The sequence below is a fragment of the Nanorana parkeri genome, unplaced genomic scaffold (assembly GCF_000935625.1).
Source record: "Nanorana parkeri isolate BGI_ZX_2015 unplaced genomic scaffold, ASM93562v1 scaffold274, whole genome shotgun sequence".
Classification (NCBI taxonomy): domain Eukaryota; kingdom Metazoa; phylum Chordata; class Amphibia; order Anura; family Dicroglossidae; genus Nanorana; species Nanorana parkeri.
Genome location: NW_017306542.1, coordinates 47,029 through 73,805, shown reverse-complemented (window position 1 = coordinate 73,805; position 26,777 = coordinate 47,029). Strand labels below are relative to the sequence as shown.

The following is a 26,777-nucleotide window of genomic DNA, read 5'->3' as shown; positions in this document are numbered from 1 at the left end:
CACTCAGAGAGGATTCCTGTTCATTGATAATGGGGCTGCAGAAAAAGAGATTGAGCACTTTGTGTCCTCAATCTCTTTTTCTATTTTAAAAGGTAAATATCAGAGGTCTGTTTAGACCCCTAATATTTCCCCGAAGCCCCTAAAAGTAAAGTAAAAAATTAAAATATTTAATAAAAAATGAATTAATACAAACAATATTTTTTAAAAAGTTTATAAAAAATAAACTATTTTTAAACATTTAAAAAATTTAAATAAAAAACATTTTCGGCTTTGGCCTGACAATTAATTTTTTTCGGTTTTGAAATTTACATTTCAGTGCACCTCTAGTAATAACCCCAGTAATTGTTGATCCAGGGAATATCCAATTGCCTTAGGGGATCAGGAATTATTTTTTTTCCCTCTTGGAGTAAATTGAACCATGCTTTATAGGGTTTTTTTCCGCCCTTTTTATTGATGTTTTCTATTCATTCTTTTTTTTTTTCTTTTTCTTTTTTTTGCTATTGGTTGATTTCGATGGACTTGTGGTGTTTTTTTTTTGACTCACTATGTAACTATGTAATGTTTTTTGTGAAACTGTATGATTAAGCTTGCCATATTCATATCCCCCATTGCAATTGTCTTCTGGCATCAAGACAATCCTGGATTAGAAAGCATTTGCACTGCCAATACACATCTTTACTGCTATTATCTTAAAACTGCAATACCCTGTGAAAATGTACAAAAACAGATCATTTTCGAGGAAGATTTCCCATAAGCTGGGAGTGTCCCTCGAAGTCGGGGACATTTAGCAGTTAAACAGGATTATGCATTCTCTTGGTGTGTAAATGAGATTTATGATTACACAGCAGAGAGGACTGTGGTGGAAGAAAGGGAACAAGCACACTTTGAACACCGTGTCTATGTATTCCCTGTAGAGGCAGCTTTCCAGTCAGGAGATCATGATACTTACTTGCTTGAATCTTCTGTATAGTGAATAGGTTTCCGTGTTGGCCACTGTTCAAGTAACAATGGCAAAAGTAAACTGTTAGGGCACTTTTATGAAATCCTGAAAATATCTTTTCCTCTCCCCTTACTCACAATCACCTGTATCCACTTCCCACTGCCCTCTATGATGCCTCCTCTGACAAGCACAGAGGTTGCAGCTGGGACCTGGTTCTGGCGCTCCACCACTGTCCTGGAAACATATGTCTATAATGTTACAAAAAATTATCAGTACCTATATCTGTGAGTACTTTGACAAGTATCGGTACTTGTACTTGGAAAAATGGTATCGGTGCATCTCTAATATATATTTATTTTAAAAAAATATTATTTAAAAAAATCATACATTAAAACATGCTCAAATCCCAGGAGCTCCTTGTGCTGCTTACAACTGGCAGCTGCCTCCTAACTTTTGAGTTTTTCTTAAGTCTAGTCATGGAGCTGGAAAAGTATCTGTACTTGTACTTGTACCGAGTACGGTACTTGGTATCTGAACATCCCTAATAGGAAGGGAGGTCAGGCATCTCTTCAAGGCTGTATTTTAGGTGTGATCTTCCTGTGAACAACTAGTTAACCCTCCTTTTAGGCCCATTTCTTTCCATGAAATCTAGCCAGTAACAAACCACTTCCTTACATAATTATGGGGAATGTACCAAAAAGCATATGCCCCCTCCCTCCTTGCAGCTGACAGCCCTCTTCTCTTCTGGGGGAGTGTCTAATGCTGACTCAAGTTCTCTGCCTCTGTCCTTACATTCCTAAATAATTTTTTATGTATCAGCATGGGGAAGAACAAAGGGGAATACTTTAGAGTGTCATTTGAGTGATAGCTCTGAGTTTGCTGGGGCTGCAGACATCACATCCAAGATGATAAATCTCACAATGTCTAGACCAGAGACGTGCATAACATAACCATGCATATAGTATAATCTTATTGTAATATTGTTTTTTTAAAAGATGACCATGTGACATTGTCTATTTAACCACAAGCAGAGACTTCTGGGAAATGGAGTAAAGCAACTGCAAGACCAGTGGGTTATAGAAAACACATGTAGAACATTTTTAAAGAAAAAAACCCCATAGGGAAATGTACGTGAATTGCAGAGATGTACATTTTTTTTGCCTTCATATCTACTTTAAAGCACACCTGTATACATGGCTGACTATTGGTTGCTTCAGAACAGCAGCTGAAATACCAAAAACATAGTGCATCTTCTCTAAGCTAAACTGCTGAATCCCTACAAACTTCACTAGCATACAGGAAGCAGAATTATCATCCTTTACAACAGAGGTTCTATTGTTTTCTCTGTACCGGGCATGACTGCAGCTCTGAACCAGTAGAGATTCAGGTGTTACTCTTTTGTCCCCAGTGATATCGCCTTAAACTACTGCACTACTGGATCATCTTTGGTTAGGCAGATAGGGCAGTGGTGGTTCATGAGGTACTCCGGTGTCCCCAGTGAATCCCTGGTAGATCAGCACGGGTGAGGTCCTTCTAAGATACTAAGTAGAATCCAGCAGCAACCAGTTGTACATGGTAGGCCCCGAGGGCCAGGCCCTTCAGACCTGGGCAGGAGCCCAGCACCTAGTAGCAGGTAAAAGAACACTAAAGACTGAACTCACCAACATGCATGCTCAGGAGTTTTGTTACAGCCAAACCCAACCCACTAATAACAAGCTCATCAGTGGTCAGTTAACTAACAAAGATCAAGGCTACAGCTAACCATGTACCTGCACTTTTGGGTAAATTTTTGGTTTATGATGCCTCCTCTGACAAGCACAGAGGTTGCAGCTGGGACCTGGTTCTGGCGCTCCACCACTGTCCTGGAAACATATGTCTATAATGTTACAAAACATTATCAGTACCTATATCTGTGAGTACTTTGACAAGTATCGGTACTTGTACTTGGAAAAATGGTATCGGTGCATCTCTAATATATATTTATTTTAAAAAAATATTATTTAAAAAAATCATACATTAAAACATGCTCAAATCCCAGGAGCTCCTTGTGCTGCTTACAACTGGCTCTAACTTTTGAATTTTTCTCTAGTCTAGTCATGGAGCTGGAAAAGTATCTGTACTTGTACTTGTACCGAGTACGGTACTTGGTATCTGAACATCCCTAATAGGAAGGGAGGTCAGGCATCTCTTCAAGGCTGTATTTTAGGTGTGATCTTCCTGTGAACAACTAGTTAACCCTCCTTTTAGGCCCATTTCTTTCCATGAAATCTAGCCAGTAACAAACCACTTCCTTACATAATTATGGGGAATGTACCAAAAAGCATATGCCCCCTCCCTCCTTGCAGCTGACAGCCCTCTTCTCTTCTGGGGGAGTGTCTAATGCTGACTCAAGTTCTCTGCCTCTGTCCTTACATTCCTAAATAATTTTTTATGTATCAGCATGGGGAAGAACAAAGGGGAATACTTTAGAGTGTCATTTGAGTGATAGCTCTGAGTTTGCTGGGGCTGCAGACATCACATCCAAGATGATAAATCTCACAATGTCTAGACCAGAGACGTGCATAACATAACCATGCATATAGTATAATCTTATTGTAATATTGTTTTTTTAAAAGATGACCATGTGACATTGTCTATTTAACCACAAGCAGAGACTTCTGGGAAATGGAGTAAAGCAACTGCAAGACCAGTGGGTTATAGAAAACACATGTAGAACATTTTTAAAGAAAAAAACCCCATAGGGAAATGTACGTGAATTGCAGAGATGTACATTTTTTTTGCCTTCATATCTACTTTAAAGCACACCTGTATACATGGCTGACTATTGGTTGCTTCAGAACAGCAGCTGAAATACCAAAAACATAGTGCATCTTCTCTAAGCTAAACTGCTGAATCCCTACAAACTTCACTAGCATACAGGAAGCAGAATTATCATCCTTTACAACAGAGGTTCTATTGTTTTCTCTGTACCGGGCATGACTGCAGCTCTGAACCAGTAGAGATTCAGGTGTTACTCTTTTGTCCCCAGTGATATCGCCTTAAACTACTGCACTACTGGATCATCTTTGGTTAGGCAGATAGGGCAGTGGTGGTTCATGAGGTACTCCGGTGTCCCCAGTGAATCCCTGGTAGATCAGCACGGGTGAGGTCCTTCTAAGATACTAAGTAGAATCCAGCAGCAACCAGTTGTACATGGTAGGCCCCGAGGGCCAGGCCCTTCAGACCTGGGCAGGAGCCCAGCACCTAGTAGCAGGTAAAAGAACACTAAAGACTGAACTCACCAACATGCATGCTCAGGAGTTTTGTTACAGCCAAACCCAACCCACTAATAACAAGCTCATCAGTGGTCAGTTAACTAACAAAGATCAAGGCTACAGCTAACCATGTACCTGCACTTTTGGGTAAATTTTTGGTTTTGGGAGGACTAATGTCCTCCCGTGACCCAAAGCTCAGTATATAGTGGGCTACAGTAAAATATTACTTTAATCCAAGGATCAATCACAACGTCCAGCGTTGTCCACGATGACACCGACTCGTTGAAATAAAAAAAAAATGCCAACCTGTCTGCATGCGACGAACTCTTGCCACAAAATGACATTCTGACAGATGCCGGCAAAATAAAAAAACTATTGGGTGGAGCTAGCTGTGACATCACCACTAGTTCTGCCCAACTGTTTACATTTGTCTGGCACCTGTCATACGGTTCCCGCAGGTCCCGGCCAAAACAAAAAAAAATGGGCAGAGTCGGCCGTGATGTCATGGCCGGCTCCGCCCATTTTTTGTCATTTAATGACAGGCCACATTCCTTGAATGACTTGAGGACAGTGGCCTGTCATTGAATGACAACAAATGGATAGAGCCAGCCGTGATGTCACGTCCGTCTCTGCACATTTGTTATGATTTACCTGGGACATGCGGGAAGCTTATGACAGGTGCTTTTCAAATGTAAACAGTTTTTGGGGCTGGAGTTCCCCCTTAAAATTCCTACCAGACCTAAAGGGCCTGGTATGACGTTTGTGGGGAACCCCACACACTTTTTTTTTTTAAATTCGAGGGGTCCCTCCTAACCTTCCTACCACACCTAAATGGTCTGGTATGGATCGAGAGGGGGACGGCACACCATTTTTTTGTTTTGTTTACATTTGCGTTGAGAACTGTCTGCTTTGGCAGACCACTCTCCCCGCTTCGGCTGTGACTTTGCCTACGGCTGCTGTATGGGCTATTGTGAACCGAAGAGCTCCAGCGGCCGAAGTGAGCCGAAGGAGTTGCCGAAGCTACGGCTGGATCCTTCGGTTCTTTAATTAAGAACTGTGCTAGATTATTAGTGCCAGTGATTATTCTCAGTCACCTGCTGTGCTGAGTGTTCACCAGTACATTGTGCTAGAGATAATGCTTCACATTAAAGGAGAACTATGAGGTGAGTGCTTTTCACTCACCTCATAGTTCTAGCCGACCTGTAACAATGAGACTGTCACAGGTCGGCTCAGTAGATGGGGAGTTGAGCGAACACATACCAGGTTTGCTCGCCTATCGATCCTGTCACGGCTCTCTGCTGTGACAGGGTGAGGGGCTGGATTCCCCTCTCCCCGCTCCGATCTGCCAACACTGACTGGCGGAACGGACGGGGAGGGGGCGGCTACAGCTGGCTCTGCCTCTAGATAGGCAGAGCCAGCTGTCACTCACACAGCTGGGCGGATCCCGTCATCTAAGTCGGGATCCGCTCCGGCTGCAGCGTCTCAGTATACCACAAGCTGTAGCTCGCGGTATACTGAGCTTAGGGTAACGGGAGGACGCTAGTTTGTGTCCTCCCGTTATCCTAAGGAGAACTATGGGGAAAAACACTGACCCCATAGTTCTCCTTTAAGGATGTTTAATACCTGGCCAATCAGCAGGTTTGGGGAGCCTGCTGAGCATGCTGGGAGAGCTATTGAATATCTGAGGCATTTCCTGGTACAGTCTCTTCAGTCCAGGGTTTCACCCTGAGAGGATGTATCAGTGAACAACCAATCTGGGCCCCTGGCCTGAAGGCCTAGGGTATGGAATGCTGTGGGGATCTCCTGTCATGGTAGGTGTTCCTAAGATGCTGGATGTGATGGATTGTTAATAGGCCTTGAGGAAGCAAATCTGCTGTTGTCCATCCTCCACAGGGATGGTGAGTGACTGACTGAGCTGGGAAGCACCACATGAAGCAAATCTGCAGTTGTCCCCCACAGGGATGGTGACTGACCGACTGAGCTGGGAAGCACCACATGAACCTTCCCACTGCTGTCCTGCCTTGATCTAAAGACTGAGCATACACCAGAACCTCAGTTCTACAAGGAGCCATTTATATTGAGATGTATTCCACCAGCAGAGTTCTGTCAAAGAAGGATCTAGATAGCTAGAAGACCAAAGACTGTAATTCAAATGTAATTGTTCAGGTATCCTGTGCTCCCTCCATCCTCCTTCCTTATTCTTCATGCACATTAAATATCCTAAAGCATATTTAAAGTGACTGGCACCCAATAATTCAACACCACAGGAAAAGAACTTCACCCTGAGAAAGAATGTGCCTGGGGCACTTATCACCAAGTAAGTGGGACTAGGACAATTGTGATGTAACTGTTGGCTATCGGAGAGGCTATCTGTGCCAAAGCTGGTTACCAATAGCGCTTCACAAGCTTCAAGAAACACAGTGGGTTCAGCAGCTAGTGTATTGACACATTACACAAACACGTGCAAAAGCAACAAGTACACTAGCCCTTTTAAACAGAGGCTGAAAGTTAATTGTCTGCAAGTGTTGTGACCTGCAATTAGCTGGAAGCGGAGCACCTCAGTGAGAAGTAAAAAACAGGGCCTGGATTAATGCTTAGGAAAAACTCCTTTTCACCTCATCACCTCTTCAAGGCCAATGTCTGTCCTAGCAGCCTTATTTTGCAGGAATCAAGTAAAAAGTACTGCACTTGGACCAATTCATTAAAGATTCTGAACAGACACCAAACTCTTTAATAAATGACAGTAATGCAGGAAGGGACTTTATGGAATACATTAATTAAACCAAAGTCTCATTATCATAAAGGCATGTCTTGTCTTATTCAGTAAACTAAACAAGAGAGAAATAACATGTTGTAGTTGTCTTAGTCAAGTAAGCTGAAATCTAAGTGCTTATTATTGGTTGCTATACTTTGCATATTGCCATTGGCGTTGTTGCACCAAATACATCTATATGTTACTGCATTAATAGCCTTAATTTATTGTGTGTGATTATGAAACAGCTTAATAAATTTTGCATGTGCGCACAGGGGAGGACATTAATTGTTTTCAAGTAGTATATAATTATACATATACAGTATGTATCATATGTAATCGTATGCTTTTGGCTTCTTATTTAATACAGGGTCCCCAAATGTTTTATAAAAATGACCAGTTTACTGTATATCATGCTGTTTGGGGGCTAGACTGTGGTCAGTAAGAGTTAAAAAAAAGCCCCAGCTTCAGAGGTCAGCAGAGTAAAAAAATCTTCTACATGATCAGTTGGAGTAAAAAATGCCTGTATGTTGGTGGTCAGTAGGAGTACTAAATGCCCCTTTTCCAGTGGTCAGTAGTAATATTAAATGCCCCTATGTCAGTGGTCAGTAGTAAAATTAAATGTCCCTATGTCAGTGGTCAGTAGTAACATTAAATGCCCCTATGTCAGTGGTCAGTAGTAATATTAAATGCCCCTGGCCAGTAGAAGTAATAAACTCCCCCCCCACCCCAGGCACTGGTGTCAGTGTGAGTAATAAAATACACCCCCAGCCATTGGTGTTAGTGGGAGTAAACAAAGATGCTCCCACATGCATTGGTGTTAGTGGGATAGTAAAAGAATCCCCCCACACACGCAGCAGCAATGGTGTTCAGTGCTAGCTTACCTCCTTGGAGGTTCCATGTGTAACAACGCTTCATGTGACATCACAGCCTGGTCTATACAGGCACCATTGAGCAGGAGATTACTCTGGTAATAGACTGCTGTGTGCTGTCACCAGCTGCCACTCTGCATAGTCACTTTCCTGGAGTGCAATCAGAAAGCCCTCATTGCATGGGTCAGATTACAGAAGGTTGTAGTTTGGGGTCTGCTGGTCCAATACATTAATAAGTACGTAACACAAAGATAGTACATTTTTTCATATATGTTTATTTTTAAACCATGAATCTGTATACAAAAGCCAGCATAACTCTTTAACAATGGTGACACAATAGATTGATTATTCTTTGTAGGTTATTCTAGATGTGTGAAGTACAAAACAAATGCAATAAACGTTGGTAAACAAGTGAAATAGGTTGCCTATTTATAAAAACTGGCAAAATAATTGGAGGCTATTGGGGGGGATTTTTATCATGGTGGGCGCTGGATTCTTATGGATTACAGTGTACAAATAGCGGATAGCGTTGTGTGGCTTTACTTCTTTATACACTGGCAAAATAATTGCTTTTCATTTCACTGTACGTTTTTGTTTACTTGATGTTTTGCCTTTGTGTTTTTAAAGTTCATAAAAGATTGACACCGCAGGGCCAAAAGGCAAGGTAAAGAAAAAAAATCGGAAAGTGGATGGATTGGTGAAAAACAATTACAATTATGCCACCTGTTCACTGAATATAACTGATTATCACAATTTTAGGGTAATGTAAATTTCCAAACTAATTTTTAACACAAAAAAGATTTTGTAAACTTTTGAAATCCATTTACAAAATAGAATTCAATAGATTATTTTACCTTTGCCAAAATACAGATAGATAAATCTGATATTGCCCAGAGCATCTTCATTACCAGATGAATCTTGCAGAATCACTATTTCTAAGTAAAATAAAATAGCAAAATAGCAATTCTGGCCTTTATAAAATGGTCCCAAAAAAAGAAATATCTGGTCATAAATCAGTGTTTGTCATTTTCCACAGCCAATGCATAATGCCATTACTTTGCTGTTATTATGGCTTTGCCAATGTTATCTCCTTTCAGCATTCCAATAAATGCAGATGGCATGTTTTCAAAGCCTTTAGTGATGTGTTCATGGTACTTCAGCTTCCCCTGTGGAATGAAAACAAACTACAAATGAGTCACAGATTTGTGTAGGTAAGGTATGTATGTCAATGAACAAAACAATGTTATAGGATAAACACTCAATATACTATGCAAGAGATTTGCTTATTTATGTCACAACTGCTACAACTAGGGTTGCCACTTGGATGATATTTTACTGGACTGGCCAATACAAATAGGACTTGTTGCCAATGTTATTAATAGGGAAGCGACCATAAGACTGGTTATTTTCTCCCAGTAAAGGTGTCATCCCTAGCTGCAAAACTGAACCTACAGCAGTTTTTCCTCATTTTACCCTACACAGTGAAATGATTGTTCAATAATTATGGTGCCACTATGTTGGCTAATACAGGTTTTTGTTTTCCTGCAGTGACACAGTTCCTACAGAATAGTCAGTATGGTATGATGATTATTATTCTAATGATTAACCAGGTTAGTCATTTTGATCAAGTGCATATTGATGTTTTGAAACAATGTTACTAAGCTCGTGGAATTACTCAGTGTTAGTGTGTGCATACCTTATAACTCTGAGAGATCTATTTATAAATGTTTTCACAGAAGATTCACACAACTTTCACCCAGGATTTCCCATTTTCCCAAATATATCCCCTTGGGAAAATGTGTGAATTCTGGATGAAAGCTGTGTCAAACTTGTGTGGAAACATTTATAAACAGACCTCTCAGTGTATAGCTGTTCATTTTATATTATGGGGCAGAACACTGTCTCTCACACTAGATCCTAGTAAGATGATAGCTGAAGATATGGCAGCACTGTGTTGCAGAAAAGTAAGGCTATTCTAAAAATCTGATGGACAGTCACTGTAGCACAAGGAACTGGCTTGTGAAGATTATGTGGCACTTACAATCCAACAGTCATCTCTCTAGAGTCCTTTTAGGCAGACATAAAAAGAGGTGAAATCAGCTCCAGTTTCTCTGTGCTGTCCTCTAGGTACTGAACAAACAAGAATCTGATTTGAAGAAGCCAGCAGGATGTCTCTCTGGAGTCTCTCTCAGCTGCCTGCTTCCAGATTATTGACCTGTGTTCTCTTCACATTGTGTATGTGGAAATAATTTACTTTCACTATTAACATTCTACTGTTGATTTTTTATGATTTGATTTCATCCAACGTTTATGTGATCTCTGATCACGATCATTCAAGATTTTTTCTGAAAACATTTCTTCCTCGAAGATGATGGTTCACCACTATCGTTCCAGGTTTTAATAATGGGCTGGACAGTTCTTAACCCAATTTTAGTAGTGTCAACAATCTCCTTAGATTTTTTTTTTGCTTGATGCAGGCCAATAATTTGACCCTTCAAAAACAGAGTTACAACTTTTCCACAACCACAGGATATGTCTTCTGACATGTGTGATGTTCGGGGAATTAGCTGGACTGTAGGACACAGGCTTTATCAGAAAAACAGCATTTATTTTCTACAGCCAACAACAGAAACAATCCTTTCGTTCTTCAGCACAGCATAACAACTTGAAGTTTGCTTCCTTCAGCAGAGAAATAATAAACTTTACAGTTTGCTTTCTTCAACACAGAAATAATAAGCTTGGATGGCTTCAGTCCACAAAGGTTATCACAATCGCAACCTTCTCAATCTTAGCCCACAGGCTCCCAGTAAAGTTCAGCTGTTTCACAGCACCAGCACCTTAGTCTGCTTCACAGTCTTATCTGCACACAATACTCACTGTTCCTCTCTCACCCACTAGTTCTAGCTTCCTATCCTTTTGAGCATACTACCTGCAGCAGGTGTTAACCCATTTCTGTCCCTTAAATAGACCACAACCCAAACAAGGGGAAACACAGACCTCTCCCAGTACCCATCTTCTAGCATCCTGTACATATGGTTGATGAAACATGAGAACATACTCACTGCATCAGTTAGGGTTCAATAACTTGTTGTTAGCTGAAAAATATTAATAACTGCAATAATTATCCAATGGAAAGCTCTTACTTATTTGCTTAGCTAAATCCAGGTGGTGACTTTTTGGTGGGCTAGGCAGTGTATATTTAATTTGGATGTGGATAAAACCTTCTCAACAGTTGTCAGTACACAAGATCTTTGTTTGTAGTTCTACTTTATCCACCAACTATACTATACCCTATAGATTGCATAAACTGAGAATTAGACATTTGGCCGATTGTTACCATTGCTGCACAACACCATTGGATGTTATGCATGTCTTCTGATCTTGAGTTCAAATATCACCTTACTGGCAAAAACACACCAGCTATTGACACTGATTCTGGGTGTTGATCTACCTCACCTCCTCTGCCCTTGTTATGTTACTAAGTCATATAATGTGTAAACACCTCAAACAGCTAATATGACTACTGTTCTTTACTGTCAAAAAGGTAATTTTTCTAAAATGGAAGAACCAAACAACTCTGGACATAGGAACCTTCATTATTCCCATCAGAAATGTTACCTAAATACAAACAACTTTTGATTAGCTGGCCATGCCCAAATAAGTTTCACAAAACATAGGGGCCATGGTTAACAACAGTTCTGACCCTGGTATACATTTTGAACCAACTTCAATGGGCTTTGTACTAAGAACTGCTGAAAGTGTGCTAATGTGTATCGACCTCTGTATAATATACAGGTTTTTTTTAATATATATTTTAGGGGGACTAGGCAGAGACCAGTGTGAGAATATTAGGATGCGTGAAAGAAGCCTGTTTCAATGTCCAAATTTTTTGTTGACTTTGTATATTTGGTTTTATATTGAAAATATTTATAAATAAAACACAGTGCAGAAAATGCTCATTTATACATCTAACAGTTACCTCTACAACCCATTGCATTAGTTTTTCCAGACCCTCATCATATCTGTTTAACCACCGCTGGACTGTGAATCCTTCCATTCGCAGTTGTTTGAAAATTAATGGAAGGTGTACATATTCCCCTGCAAGAAAGATACACATTGCAGATTTAGATGGCAGTCCAACATATCAATATAATATCTGACCAGCAAGCAAACTATTTTAAAGCTGAACTCCAAAATAAATATGTATTCATATAATATGTCATTTGTATTCCTATTTGAATCTTGGTGCACTTTGTGTATTTCTGTGCCTCTGTGCAGTAATCCAGTGTGAAACTTTGTCTCCTGTAGTAAAGACTGCTGCTCTGGACTTCCGGTTCCGGCGCCTGATGTAGTGGAAGCAGAGGAAAGAGCTCCCGCGCGGCCAGGGCCATAATCGATATTAATACCTACTCTAACGAGCCTGCACACTCCCAGTTCATCTCTGAGGTACAACCTCAACACTGTGGAATTATAAGCCCTCCCTTTTATGTGTTTTTTTACGTTCTATATGCTCTAATGTTAGACACTTGTGCGGGGCTCTAGATTTTTTGTGCCTGACTGTCACCGTCCTAGGCCCTGGTCTAGCGGAGCGCCCAGGAATGCTCTGCCACGCTTTTCAGGAAAAAAGCGAAGTCACGTATTGTTTGCTCATGGTTTTTAGTTTGGTTTTCTTTTTTGTTTTTCACTGTTAAGTTTTGCTTTACTGCTGCTCTCTCCCCTTGTGTGTTATGCTTCCCCTCCGGTAGTTTTCTGCAGGCAGCTTGTGTTGGGTGGAGCCTTATGGGCCCCTCCCACAACTCTGCTCTCTGCACAAGCAATGTGCAGCACTGTGATGATGTCACTGCTACTATTATATGGCAATATATTATTATAATATGGGAGCCTTGTCTGTCAAAATGGCCTGGCATTTGACAGTAGAAGGAAGGTTTGGGAAGCTGTTGCAGGTATATGCCGATATCTCTGGATGTCTGTACTTTATACCTTCAGCAGTTTGCCCCTTCCCCATTGATAATCTCTCTTTTAAGAGTTTTTACAGATGTATGAAGGTATTGTTGTTATAAATGGTTGTTATCGTTGTAACTTTGTAGTGTCTATTAGCCTAATAGCTTGTGCTAGTTGTACATGCATTTATAAAGAATATAAGAATGTGGAAGAAGGCCCAAGACAGTATTTGTGACTGTCATTATCCCAGTCATATCATTGTATATACAGGTGTCCCTAGGTGTGCATTTAAAACAATGCCAAATACTATTACGAGACCCTGATCCTGCTTTTATCTTATTATTAGGCCAACAGTAGGATTGGGTTATTACTAGTTTTAGGGTTAGTGTTTTGGCTAGGGTTCCCAAAACCTAGATACAAAAAAAAAGTGTTGGTAATTATTATATGAGCTTGTGTTAAAAGAGAACTATGACTTTTTGGGCCATATACTATGTCCTCCTGTGACCTAAAACTCAGCATATAGTGGGCTACATCCAGCTATGTGCTGACAGCACAGAGCCACGCTGTGGCTAGGAAAGATCCTGACAATATTGTCGGGATCCACCCCATGGCTGATTGATAGCTAGCTCTGCTGCTCTAGAGGCAAAGCCAGGTGTCCCCTGCCCCTGCCCCCTCCCCCGTCCGTCCCTCCAATGAGTGCTGGAGGAATGGAGAGGAAAAGGAGGGAATCCCTGGGGGGAGCGGTGAATGACAGCCACTTCTCTCTGCAGGGTGACGATTGGGAAATGATTGATCAGCGGTATATGATCTCTCCGATCAATAGAGCCGACGTATGACAGTTTTAGTGTCACATGACGGCTCTTATTATGGGGAAGACTGTATTTCACTCGCCACATAATTCTCCTTTAACAATGTCTGCTTTAGGTTTTGCAGCAGACCTCTTTTTTTATTTGCTACTAAGGTTACTAAACCTAATTTAGAGCAAATTTTCAACCATTTATCCATCTAATGCTATATATGTAAATCTGATACTAAAGAATAGCCTGTGCTTAAACAAAAAGATGCTATAATGTACTTGGGTATTACATGGGGTTTGAAAATTATTAATATGTAAATTGACACATTATCTAAACTGTGAAATAGCTCCAGTGCCCATAGACATCAGAGAGTTATCTAAGGTGTATGGGCACCACAAAACTGCAATACACCTCTTGAGTTAAATAGGAATAACATAAGCAATTGCATTATCTTTACCTTTTCTTGGGACTTCATCATTGTATAGTGCAATAGCTCCACAAACAGCAATCCTTCCAAATGTTCTCATTTGCTGTAAAGCCACATCGGCAAAATATCCACCAACCTACATGGACACAGCCAAAAAAAAAAAATGATTCAAGAGTGCAAACCAAAACATTTACAATCTTTAAAATGAAAATATATGTCATTAGGGAAGCACAGTACCTGGGCTCCTGTAGCATGCACAAAGAAATAAGGGGAAAACCTAGATAAGACTGCCCTTTTATATACAAAATTACTTTTTTTAAATTTAATTCAAACAGTGTATGGCCCATCAGTAACCCCCATTTGATAAGAGTCGATTTTTCTATTGACTTTTGTTGAAGTCCAAAAAAATCTCAGCTGAACAGTGACTAGAACCAATCAGTATTTTGACAGCAGCACAACCACCACAGTCATAATACTTTAGCCCGGCAGAAGATTCCCCAATCCATGGGCTGAATGATAAAAAAAGTCAGTGTATGGCAAGCTTAACCTGTGTTACACAGAGATCTTGGCTGTATGGCCATTGGGAGATACATAGTCTCCCCATTGAGAAGCTTTGGTTCTACCTGAATTTATCATCACCATCGACAGATGCAGAACCCAACCAGACCACCTTCCTTGGAGGAACTATGCAGCTTCCAGTGGTCTGGCAGTGAAGATTTTTGTGTAACATGAACAGGTTAAGCTGGCTATACACTTCATTGAGCATAGACAGGTAAGTGTGGGACTTGGGTGGTTGGGTTAGTTGCATAAAGAGAGACAACTTTTAAAGGATAACTGCACTGCTACAGCACAGGTATTTTTGAACATGAACCTGTCCTGAGGGTAATCCTGGGTCTACCATTGCAAACTATCTTCTGAAAACACTAGTTGCCTTGCGGATTCATTAGCTGATATTGTCTAAGCCATTAAACTTGTGTGCAAAGAAGCAATGCTCAAGAAAGATCAGAACTCCATATGTGAAAACAAGACCCAGGTCAGTGACTCAAAGTAAGATTTTCGGCATGATAGCCAGGCAACTAGTACTTTAAGAAGGAGAGGTAAGCAATGGCAGCCTCCATGTTTCTCTTATGACCGGTTTACTTTAATTACTCTTGGCAATTTAGTGTACTGTGGCTTATTGCTGGACAAGCCAATATAAATGTAATTATAATGAAACATTGACATTTAAGTAAATAGGAATTGTAATTTTCACTTGTATTGTCTGATAGAACCAACTTACATTCTCAAAGTAACAATCATATCCCTCCGGAGATGCCTTCTTCAATGCTTCCTCCAAGGAACCTACTGTCTTGTAGTTGAAAGCTTCATCAAAACCGATTTCTTTCAAATATTCAACCTTGTCACCTGAGCCAGCAGATCCAATGACCTTACACCCCTAAGACACACCAATAAAAGCTCCTAATGTTTAATTCACAAAGTAAAACAACAGCAAACATGGCAACAGATAAGGCTTGCCCTTATTATCAAAGTCCTGTAAGATTAACTGTTCTTGTTACCCATAGAAACTTGATTATCCCTTCCATTCTTCCATGCTATGTAGAACAGAATAGTTCTTTTTTATAGTCAATTTATGGTGCTAGAAATATAGGTGCTACCAGTTCTGATTTATTTTAGGAACCTGCCGGTTCTGAAGCTCACATCTTGATGCTGGTTTCACTACTTAGTGAGTAATAAGCTGGAACAAGCAAACAGCCAATGAAGTCTGCAAAGTCTGAACTCCTAACATGTATGCTTGTACCAGGCTACTGACCCAATTGGTAGTAAAATCCAAATGAGGGTGATAGCACCACAACCTGCATGTTAAACACTAAGAGGGTTATTCACAAAAGGGAGAAAAGTTTGGAGAAGGCAGGAGAAGTGAACAGTCTAGGACAACATAGCTGAACTGGAAAGTGAGCTGAATTGGAGAATGTTTCCAAATCAGCTATTTTGGCCTAGATTGTTCACTTCTCCTGCCTTCTCCAAACTCTTCACCCTTTTGTGAATAACCCTGTTAATCTTTCTCTGCTGCAGTTTCACTTTCACTTATTGTTGAAAAGCAATAAATGTTCTGGTCCTGAAGTTAAATGTGTGTTTTGCCATACTTGACAGTGGATGCCATATGAGCCTATTGAGTAGCTGTGATTCCTCCATTCAAGTTGTGTAATATGACAGTTGTGATGTATGCAGTAGTAAAAGGCTGTTAGTAATAACATTACTTACAATTATTTTTCCTATTTGGCCAGCTATGGATCCTACAGCCCCAGCTGCTCCATTGATGAGAAGTACTTCACCTTTTTTTGCAAAGAGGATCTCACGTAAACCAAAGTACGCCGTTAAACTGTTTGGAGTATAAGAATAATATAGTATACAGTATATCAATGAGTGTAATATTCAGTTGAGATGTAGTCATAAAAAGTCAATCAGGACTCCATTGTAATGTAAGTTATAATCAGTTAAAACCACTCCCTATGAGCTAGGTGCAAGCAATAGATGTATAGAGAATATTTACTTGCAAGGTACTGGGATAGATAAAAACTTTGAGGGCTGTTTCATACTTCAGTGGTCTGCTGTGGTGCAATATTGGGCGTTACAGGCATTACTTCATACATTAAAGTGTGTTACGTTAAGGCAGCCCATTCATTATGACTGGGCTACCAGTGCACCACAAACAATCAAAATATTCACATCACCCGATATTAGCAATGCAGAGCACCACAAGGCACAGTATGCAGTGTGCTGTACCATAGAGTACATTGGTGTGCACTTCGCAATGAGTGGTACCACAACACACTGCACACAGAGCATGTGCATTGTTGTATATACATTTCTTTCTGCTATCTAGTACTTATCTAATTTATGTTGAAGGACAGATCAGTTTGAGTCTGGAGCCCTCTGCTGAAACTGTGTAGTAATGCAAACAGTATTTCAAATGTAAAATTAGAGCCATTGCACAGAAATGTCCCTTAATTATACCCTAAAAAGAAGCTGGGCATGTACGGGTGGCTGTGCGGGGATGGAGAGGCTGTGTCAGTGACCGGTCACCGGTCAGGGCTCTTCAGCCTTGTGGAGCCGCTACTGGCACTGCAGGTAGGCAGCATATTCTGCTGTGTGGGAGAGGATCCTCTCCACTTAGTCCTGCCCCCTGGCCGCCAAGATGGGTTTATGAGATTTGCAAATCATTGCATTCTGTACCACTACCACTATGTAGTTAAGCAAAATGGTCACCCAGGACTCTCAGCCAGAGGGGCTGAGCAATTCCAGGACACAAGTACTTTTACAAGGAAAGAGCTGGCTTTAAAATTATTTCTGGGTTTTCTAAATTAGAACTGGGATCCTGGAACTGGGAGATTTCTAAGAGAACTGGGAGGGATGAAATCTCCATTCCTGGGTCCGGAATTTAGTGGTGACCAGGTCCAAATGATTGTGCACCTGTGCACAGCCCTTATGGAAAGGATGCTGGTTCATGTTCAGGGTCCAAGCTGGAAGACAAAGGAGGTGTCTGTCCAGGAGTCAGGAGGACTCCATCCTGGAATCAGCCGGGGTGGCAAGTCAGCTGGATTCAGCCTCTATGGGAGAGGTTTTAAGTAGGGATGTTCATATACCAAGTACCGTACTCAGTACAAGTAAAAATACAGATACTTTTCCAGCTCCAAGACTAGACTAGAGAAACATTCAGAATTTAGGAGGCAGCTGTCATTTGTAAGGAGCACACGGAGCTCCTGGGATTTTTTGCATCCCCATTTTAATGCATTTTTTTTTTTTTTATAAATATACATAAGAGATGCACCAATACCATTTTTCTAAGTACAACTACTGATACTTGTCCAAGTACTCACAGATACAAGTACTGGTGCATTTTTGTTTATTGTCATGTAACAGTTTTTCTAAAACAATACAGACTAATGATTTCAGGACAGTGGTGGAGCACCAGAGCCAGGTCCCAGCTGCAACCTCTGTGACCCTGGTAGTTCTCATGAAAATGCCAAGTATCGGCACCGGTATCTGAACTGGTATCTGAGCATCCCTAGTTTTAAGTGATAACCTGAAGTCGGTGAGACTTTGAAAAACATTATTTTGCTGAATGATAAAGCTAAAGTTGTGTTATGTTGGAGAAACCCCTGTGAGGGAAGACTTCTGTGAACTTTTAAATAAAAGTGGGCAGGAAACCATAAAAAGAACATGTTTGTGAGTGGACTCTGTCCTTAATGCGCTACCATTTGAAGCTAAATCTCACACGGGGTACAGGTACTCTTAACAACAAGATCACACAGGAACTCGTGTACACACATGCACAATCACACACAGACACACAGAGGTTGTCCATAGGAGGTGGTAACTTTCAATGGGAACAATTCATCCCTTCATTTTAAGAGTGATTTCCACTTACTTTCTGAATTGTCAGGCTGATACTGTCAATGACTGTAGTTAGGGACAGCTGTGCGCCCCTGGAAGGAGAAGGTTTGCATCCAGGAGTATACATCTGTCCCTTACCACAGGTACCTGCTCTGTGAGTGCTTACATGCGAACACTGAACAGCCTTGGACAGTGTCCGCCTGTCACTGATTTGTACAGACTTCCTGTCTGCCGCTGGTTGGAAGAACCTGGCCATACCCACCTCAGCAATATGCCTTACTTACTGGGGCTTCTGCACCCAGGGGGCCACAGACATTCCTCTGCTGCCCTGTGTGGGTTGTCAGTAGAGTATACTTTGAAATGTATAGGTGATAAATACATTACACAACATAAACGGCATAAGAAATATTAATATTTTTTTTTAAGGTGGCTAGATTGTAGTTACTCACCCAGGCATTCCAATTGTCCCAAGAGCCAGAGACTTGGGGATGTGGTCAGGCCAGTTTGACAGTAGAGGACTCAGGTCTTTCCCTTGAGAGATAGAATGAGTAGTCCAGCCACCATTTGAGATAGCATAGCTGCCAACTGGAAATTTTGAGTCTTTGCTTTCCAAAACCCTAGAGATATAACACAAAATAGCTTATTGTGTGTGATTATATGTTCTAATTTATGACAACATGATGTGTATTTAACAGATACATTGATGTGTATTAACAGATGTACATTGAATAGTACAATTATCTGCACTAGTTGGACATAAGCCCCTAACACTTTACTTTTGCTGGGTTTAGACAATAAGAGGGACAACATTTTTATATTAAGGCTCTAGTTATCATTTTGAAATGTTTTGCTCCAGTTGTTAGTTTGCAATGTATTATAGACCTTAAAGAGGCCATGTCACTGTATTGTGATCTGTCTATTAAAGACATGCATGCAATCTGTACAAGATATACTTACAGTAGTACTCTCTGCAATTTGAGTTGTCAAATCAAAGTTATCAGAGTCACTAACCTGTCAAAAAACTGACACATTTTGGACTGCTCACAGTGCGCCCCCTGTCATCATCTTACCTACATCATCTTACTTTGTTAATAGGAAAAGCTAACAAGATTGGAAATGAAATCTGCTGTGTAGTAACCCCACTATCAGAGTGCACATTCAGACCACGGTAGACAGTCACCAAAAGGCCTATCTGCAGGACCAAATTTTGGCCCTACTAGTCAACTACTACCTCCGCCATGCCCTGATCTTTGTGATAGTGGGAGCAGTCCCAACACCCATCGTTAATCATTGGCGACTAATCTGTAAGATTTAAAGTAGTGGTAAATGTAGGGGTGTACTTTACTTCCATGTGGCAAATCTAAATTTTCATTAATTTAGATTTTTAGACTCAATATACCATGTAAGCTAGCATTTGGTCATGAATGCACCTCTATCTGTAGGTACTATTTGAATAAAGATTTAATGTTTGCCTGTTCATAAAGTCAACTATTTCCATTTTCATTATTTCTACGATTGTATGTAAATAACAATAAAACGAATACAGTAAATAAAAGGTATTGCATTAAATCATCATTGTTAGTAAGAAAGAAGTATAATCATTTTACTTCTCACTGATGGAAAAACACATGTGTTGTGTCCCACTTTTTGCATATTGTTCTGCTATGGCAGTAAATGTTATTATGTTGTGGTGTCTAGTGACAACTAGTGGTTGCGCAGCACCAAAACAATTTGTTATTGTGTGATTTGGTATGTTCCTGTTCCCCTTCTTGTTAGAGCTAGTTATTGCAGTCTTTAGATCAGGAGTGGGCAAACTCTGGCCCTCCAGCTGTAGTGAAACTACAAATACCATGATGCATCTGATTTTGAGAGTCATGCCTGTGGCTGTGAGAATCTTGCAATGACTCATGGGATTTGTAGTGCCACAACAGCTGGGAGGACCAGAGTTCGCCCACCCCTGCTTTAGATAAACCCTCCCTTCTTCTCCATGTTTCGTCAAGAAGTCTCAAGTTAATTGCAGGCGCAGCGTTTAGGAAAGTAATTGAAGGAAATTTATCAAAACTGGAGCAGACAAAATCTAGAGCAGCTGTGCATGGCAACCAATCAGCATCTCTCTTTCATTTTCAAATCTTAACTGAACAAACTGAAGAGAGAAGCTGATTGGTTACCATGCACAACTGCTCCAGATTTTGTCTGCTCCAGTTTTCATAAATTCCCCCTATTGTCTTCATACATTTCAAAAGCCTGGAAGACATCCTCTGTTATGTACTTTGTAAAGTAAAACTGTGTTGCATTAAACTTCTGTGTCTTATCGGAGAGTTAAACTGTATGTGAATTGTGCCAAGTCAGCATGTGGCCATATTGTCTGGGCAGATCGAGATCTAAAGGTGGTATGTCAATGCATAAAGAGACTTTTGAAGCAGAACAGCATGAATTGTGTGGCCAGAAGATCATATTTAACTGTTACCTTGCAACCTGAGTCCCCATCATGATGTCCCCTTCCTTCATCATTCTCTTGCTGTATGGCCTGGTACAAATATACAATTGGTAATGTTCAGGATATTGCAGAAATGTCTGAGGCAGCTTTACATGCTTTACACATTTACATGTCATTTTAGCGCAAGTGAGTAAAACAGAAGAATCTCATTGAATAATGTGGGTAACATTTGTCCTTGTGGTACTCATTCATGGACTTTTGCCCACCACTATCCACCTTATGGATCTAATTGGGCTTATTTACTAAAGGAATAGAGGATATACACTTACCAAATCAAATGCTATTAAACAAGGTGAAAACACTTTACAAATTAAACAACCACTAATCCTTTAGTAAATCAACTAGAATGAGTCAATGGCCATATCTGATTGATATGGTTGTTCAAACTCCTCCTGCTAAATCCCTGATTAATGAGAAATTTGGATGATAACTTTGGGCAACTGCAGTTGATGTAACATTTGATTTTTCCTCCTGTCCATTCAATAGTCATATTCCACAGCTTTTATATGTAGGGTTCCTGGGGGATTACCCAGTGAGGCTGAATGCCTGACAATGCATTTTCACAGGCGCAATAACCAGAAAAGGTCCATTGAAGTACATAAGAAAACACCGGGCGCCTGACCTGGTTTTTCTTATATTTTCTTATGTTTCCATGCAGTGTTCAGGATCCCTTATCTGTAACGGGGCAGCCGTCCTGGATTCTAAGAAGTTATTTTGGGCCACAGGAGGGTTCCTTTTGGCGCTGGTCGATGCTTTTTTTTGGAACTGCCGAATATTGGCCTGTTTGTCACCTCAAAACTTAATGATAAATTTGGGTAGAGCTTTTTTTTTGTTATTGCATTTAATAATAGGATAATTAAATAATGCCATACCTCATGTATGGGTCCACACTAAAGCACTCAGCTTCCAACAAAACCTCTGTAGAGTAAAAATTTATTTAGTTAGTTTGCAACATACAATATTGGCATATATAGTATAACATGGCATTACACAAACTACAAACAAAATGATGTACTTTCATCAACTTACAACCTGTTGTGTACTGCACAATCTGGTTTACAGAATAATAGTTTTGGAGTGGTATTCAAAAATGTGCGCATCAGGGCTAAACATCTACTAGGCATAAGTGGTAAGCTATCCTAAGTGACCTGTTTGCTTAAAAGACCTATTTAAATTAAGGGGAATTGTACATTTACAGTAACAGTAGCTATAACATCCATATGAGTTTTCATTAATGAATACATAAGGCTCAATTCACAAAGCTAACAGACCAGGATAAAGAGACATGTTTTAAAAAAAAAAGTGACAGTTATTTTCAGCTAAATCCAATGAGATTTGAAAATTATAGTCACATGACTAAAAATTAGGCTGTATATCCATAGGTAAAACTTTGTGAATTGGGCCTATTGCACAGCAAATTATGATGTAATGAGTACAGTAGCCTATAGCAATCAGATTGCGTCTGTTTTTAATTGAAAAGTACCACAACAATAAAAGAATATTGCTAACAGGTTAAATGGGTTACTGCCCTTTGTGGCTTGCTTTTTGACTTTGTAAATAAGCCTGACAAATAAACAGTATATGCAATAATCCTATAATATATTAAGGAAAACGTATAGACCTACCTCCATTCTTTAACTTTTGCAATTGAGTTTCCACTAATTTGAAGTCAGATAGTTTGGGCGCCCCCTCAAAGTGCTTCACCAGGGTCCATGAACGAGCGAGCACCATTCTGTGAAGACTGCGGGATAGCAGAACCAAGTCAGGTCATAGTCCACTGCACAATAAGTATTTTTATATACTGTCTCAATAAGGAGGTGGTTCTATCTAAATGATATCTGTGCAGCTTTATTGGCTGTGCTAACAATGCTTTTGTTCACCACACAGGGACAACCTGCCAGAAAACCATGTTCTTGTTTGTATTTTCATGGAGCTGCTCAGGCAAATACTTGTCTTTTAAGTAAAATGACTCCGGCAACTGTAAACCTGCATTTCACTAACAAAGAATGACTTAGCAAAATTCATTTGTTCTTGCCATGGCTTGCAAAATCCAGCAAACCTTTAAAGGAATATTGCTTTAGTAATATACAGATATCATTAGTAATTACAATTTACAGCTGAGTCATTTATGCAGACTCAATACTCAAAATACCTTTTAAAAAAATACCCTTGCAGTGGCCTAGGAGTAGAGGAATAACATGTAATATTTACCTTTTTCCCCACTCTAGCAGGCTTCCAGCACTCACCTCTTCTCTTTGATGTTCTGGGTTTTGGATAGGCTATCGCAATCCTCATATACAATGCAGAGCTATTGGTCCAGCATTGCACTTGATGACATGAGCGTGTGGCCGCTTTAGAGAAGAGTCTTCAGAGGACTGGTAGCATAATTTGCAGGAAGCTTGATGAAGCAAGGAATAAGGTAAGTTTTATACATTATTCCTCTACCCCTAGACTTAAAGAGCATTTACCCCTTGCATTAAGGGAAGAGTTAAGCTTTAATCCTGTCCAATAGGGAGTTCAATTACAACAATGGGCAAAATCAACCTTGCTTGTTTGTGCTTCTAAAGAGCAGATCTGGTAACATCTGCTTGCTGCAAAATTTCTTCTTGGCGGAGAACATGCAATTTGTGTCTTTATGCTATTTTTCACTTTTGCCATGGTGTGCAATATGGAGGTTAAACCAGTAGATCTACTACAACCTCATCTGCTTATTCTGGTTGTCCTTTGCCCAATTTGGTTACTTAAACGCAGCTGTTTCCCTTTCAGTTAATCAATTTGGGTCAATCAACACCTGGGGGTTTCATTATAAATTGTGTACACACACGGCGAACAGCACCTGTACCTATTTATAAACAATTCACAGGGCCATTTGTCCTGTGACTTACTTATTTCCTATGCTCCTCAGCTTCATCAGCTGACCTGCTGAGACCCTCCTCATCTGCCCCTGCTGACCTGGTGAGACCCTCTGCATCTGCCCCAGGTGAGACCCTCCGCATCTGCCCCTGTTGAGACCCTCTGCATCTGCCCCTGCTGAGACCCTCTGCATCTGCCCCTGCTGAGACCTTCTGGGCAAACAAAATAGTATCCTTGCAGTGGGGCTTCCCCCTCAGTACAAGGGTTGAGTGCTCGTTTTTGTCTAGGGGTTGAAGTAAAGCAGATTTACTTACATGATCTCAATTATCTCCGGTGGTTTGCATTTTCCTCTTCTCCCCATCCTCTCCGGCTGGGGGGATGTCCCTTGGCATCCTCACATCTAATGCAGGTCTATGGAACCTGCATTAGACATGATGATATCAGTGGGGACTGCTCTAGCAGCCAATAGGGAGCCTACGGGAGTGGGGATCATCTAAGTAATTCTGCTTTACTCCAGCCAATAGACAAAACCAAGCACTTTACTGCGGGGTTAGTCCCACTGCAAGGCTACTTTTCTGTTTGCACAGAGATGGACTTTAAGAAGCATAGTGGTATACATGAGTTTTGTTCTTGCTTCTAAATGTTAAAATTAGGAAACATAATATGTATTTATAACCATTTACACGCAAAAGTATCTAATCCTCCGCGAGTCTCTTAAATTTCATTGTAAATATTGTATGTTAGTTTAAAGCTGAACTCCAGGCAAACAGCTAAATACACAGTTGAAATTAGGTGCTGGGGTTCCGGTTTGAAGGAGCCGCAACAGACATCACTGTCCTCTCTCCTCCTGTCAGCAGCATCATGTAACTGTCCTCCCCTTCCATAGTCCCATTGTTGCTGTACAAGGGATTGCAAGAAGCTGAAATCAAGTTGATTTTGGATATTTTTACTGGCTGCATTTCAAACACATTTAATGATTTTTATCATAAATACATATTGTTCTTATATCTGCCTGGAGTTCAGCTTTAAATATACTTTATAGTTGCTGAATGCATGACAACCTGCATGCTGCAAAACAAACTTTACTATATAGCAGTGCGTATCATATTGATACACTATGTAGCAGCTAAAGGCGAGGTTCCATTAAGATAAACACGTACACAAATAGTATTTGGAATGAGTCCTTAGATGACCTACAGTATGAAAAACAATTAGCAGAAATAAAGACAAGTATTCCCATTTACAGATAACTCATATTCACCAGGCTACAAAGAAAACTTCCCAAAAGATATTTAATTCACATACATAATCCTCTGTTTTACCTCATTGTTCTGTAATGGAAGTTATCCCGGTTTGAGGAAGTTTCTAAAAGCAGCTCACAAGCTTGCGTATTTACACAGACTCCTCCCTCCTGTAAGTGGCAACTTAGTTAAAGGGGAAATCTCATCTTGCAGCTAAATTACTCTTTGCAGAAGCTGGAAGAGTTTTTAAAGAATCATTTTTAAAATTAAGAAAAAATGTAATAAAATTTGAATTTAAGCAAGAGAAGTTGCTAACTTTTTATGAGGGGGTGAGTAGAGATATGGATGGAGGGAGGCCGGTAGATGTGGTATATCTGGATTTCTCAAAGGCTTTTGATACGGTACCACACAAACGCTTGCTACACAAGCTGAGGGTTGGAGAGTTTGTGCAGAGGTTTATGTTAGCGGATGTGGTACACATCCATGAGGCTCGGTCCACACCCAGGCATAGCGGAAACCCGTATCAAACACACAAAAAAGTGCCTGCTTTGATGCGTGTCATGTGTTTTTTAGATGTGAAAATGCACACAAACGCAGAGGAAAAAATGCGCACGGCAAACACAGAAAACAAACTCATGAACGCAACGCACGCTCCCACTATGGCTAGTTGTGGAATAGAGCCTTTGACAATTCACATTAGTATTTCAGTGTATGACTCTGTATATGCAATAGGCTTCTGGTTATAGTAGAGCTCTATTCTAAACTGGATACAGTAGGGTAAGGGATGGAACCCCTGTCAAGATGAAAAGGTAGTCACTAATTCAAAATTAGAACCTTCATGTATGGATATTAAAGCATAGTCAAAACTGTTGTTTTAGGGGGCACACAGATCTGTTTTTCATGTTGTCATCTTGGTAAAGGAAGCCTGCATGCATTATTAATTATTACTTGGCTCCCATTTATTCACTGTACCACTGTTGGCCTTGGACCCACTTTTACTAACTGGCTAACTGGCTATGATGTGTGGGGATGGAGATGCAAACCCAGTGAGATGAGTGGACTTCAGACACAGATAATTTGGAACTCCAGTCATTCAAAGTTTTCATGAGAACAGAAAGCCTCACTTGGTGATTTCACTTCTACTACTTTTCTAGTGACATATGCAAAATTATAGATTCCTCCTGTCAATGATAACAAGCACAGGAAATGAATGTGGATGATGCAAAAATATAACATTAGCATGGTTCTCATCATCATTACACTGTGAGTGCAGTCCAGTATTCACAAAGTGTTAGCAATCACCAAAGTGCTTTTTTATTGTTAAACACAAATACAAAGTTTTTAATCTTAGAGTTTTACTACTGTCTACAGGAGGATTGGACAGTGGCAAACGAAAAACTGTAGGCCAGTGCAGGATAACCCCTACTACTACCAGCATGAGTACAGTTTTGGAGCAAAGCAGTACCGAGAGTATGGTCATATACTGTATGTTGGAAGTGCAACAGCATATATTATGTATTTTGAGCTGCAGATGGTGCTGTAGTGCAATGCTAGTCTATGCTAGTCTTTGTATGTTCATACTTATCTATGATATACACAGGACGTTCTCTCTATATGTTTCCTGTATAATGCTGTCTTCTGATGTACATTTTTTCTAAGCAAGTAAAACATCATTCAGCATTCCTCAAGATATCAGTACTTCATCTAAACACATGGCCACACTGTCTAGATGATCATGTACATTGAGTATCCCTTAATGTACAAAAATCCTATCTTCTTTCTGGTCCAAGTAGACAGAAAGTTTTTAA

General features: G+C 40.3%; 2 protein-coding genes across 2 annotated transcripts in view; both read right to left on the bottom strand.

The window, feature by feature from the left end:
• The window catches only part of LOC108787627 (prostaglandin reductase 1-like), an 89,929-nt gene that overhangs the window by 29,206 nt on the left and 33,946 nt on the right, over positions 1–26,777 (bottom strand). The window lies entirely within an intron of this gene.
• On the bottom strand, positions 8,844–25,130 carry LOC108787626 (prostaglandin reductase 1-like). Its single transcript, XM_018557223.1, has 10 exons — positions 25,051–25,130; positions 22,501–22,616; positions 21,748–21,793; positions 20,846–20,905; positions 18,828–18,995; positions 16,246–16,363; positions 15,263–15,418; positions 14,014–14,119; positions 11,798–11,916; positions 8,844–8,984 (listed from the first exon to the last, which is right to left on the bottom strand). The coding sequence occupies exons 1-10, from the start codon at positions 25,053–25,055 to the stop codon at positions 8,871–8,873; spliced, it is 1,008 nt and encodes a 335-aa protein (XP_018412725.1). The 5' UTR covers positions 25,056–25,130; the 3' UTR covers positions 8,844–8,870.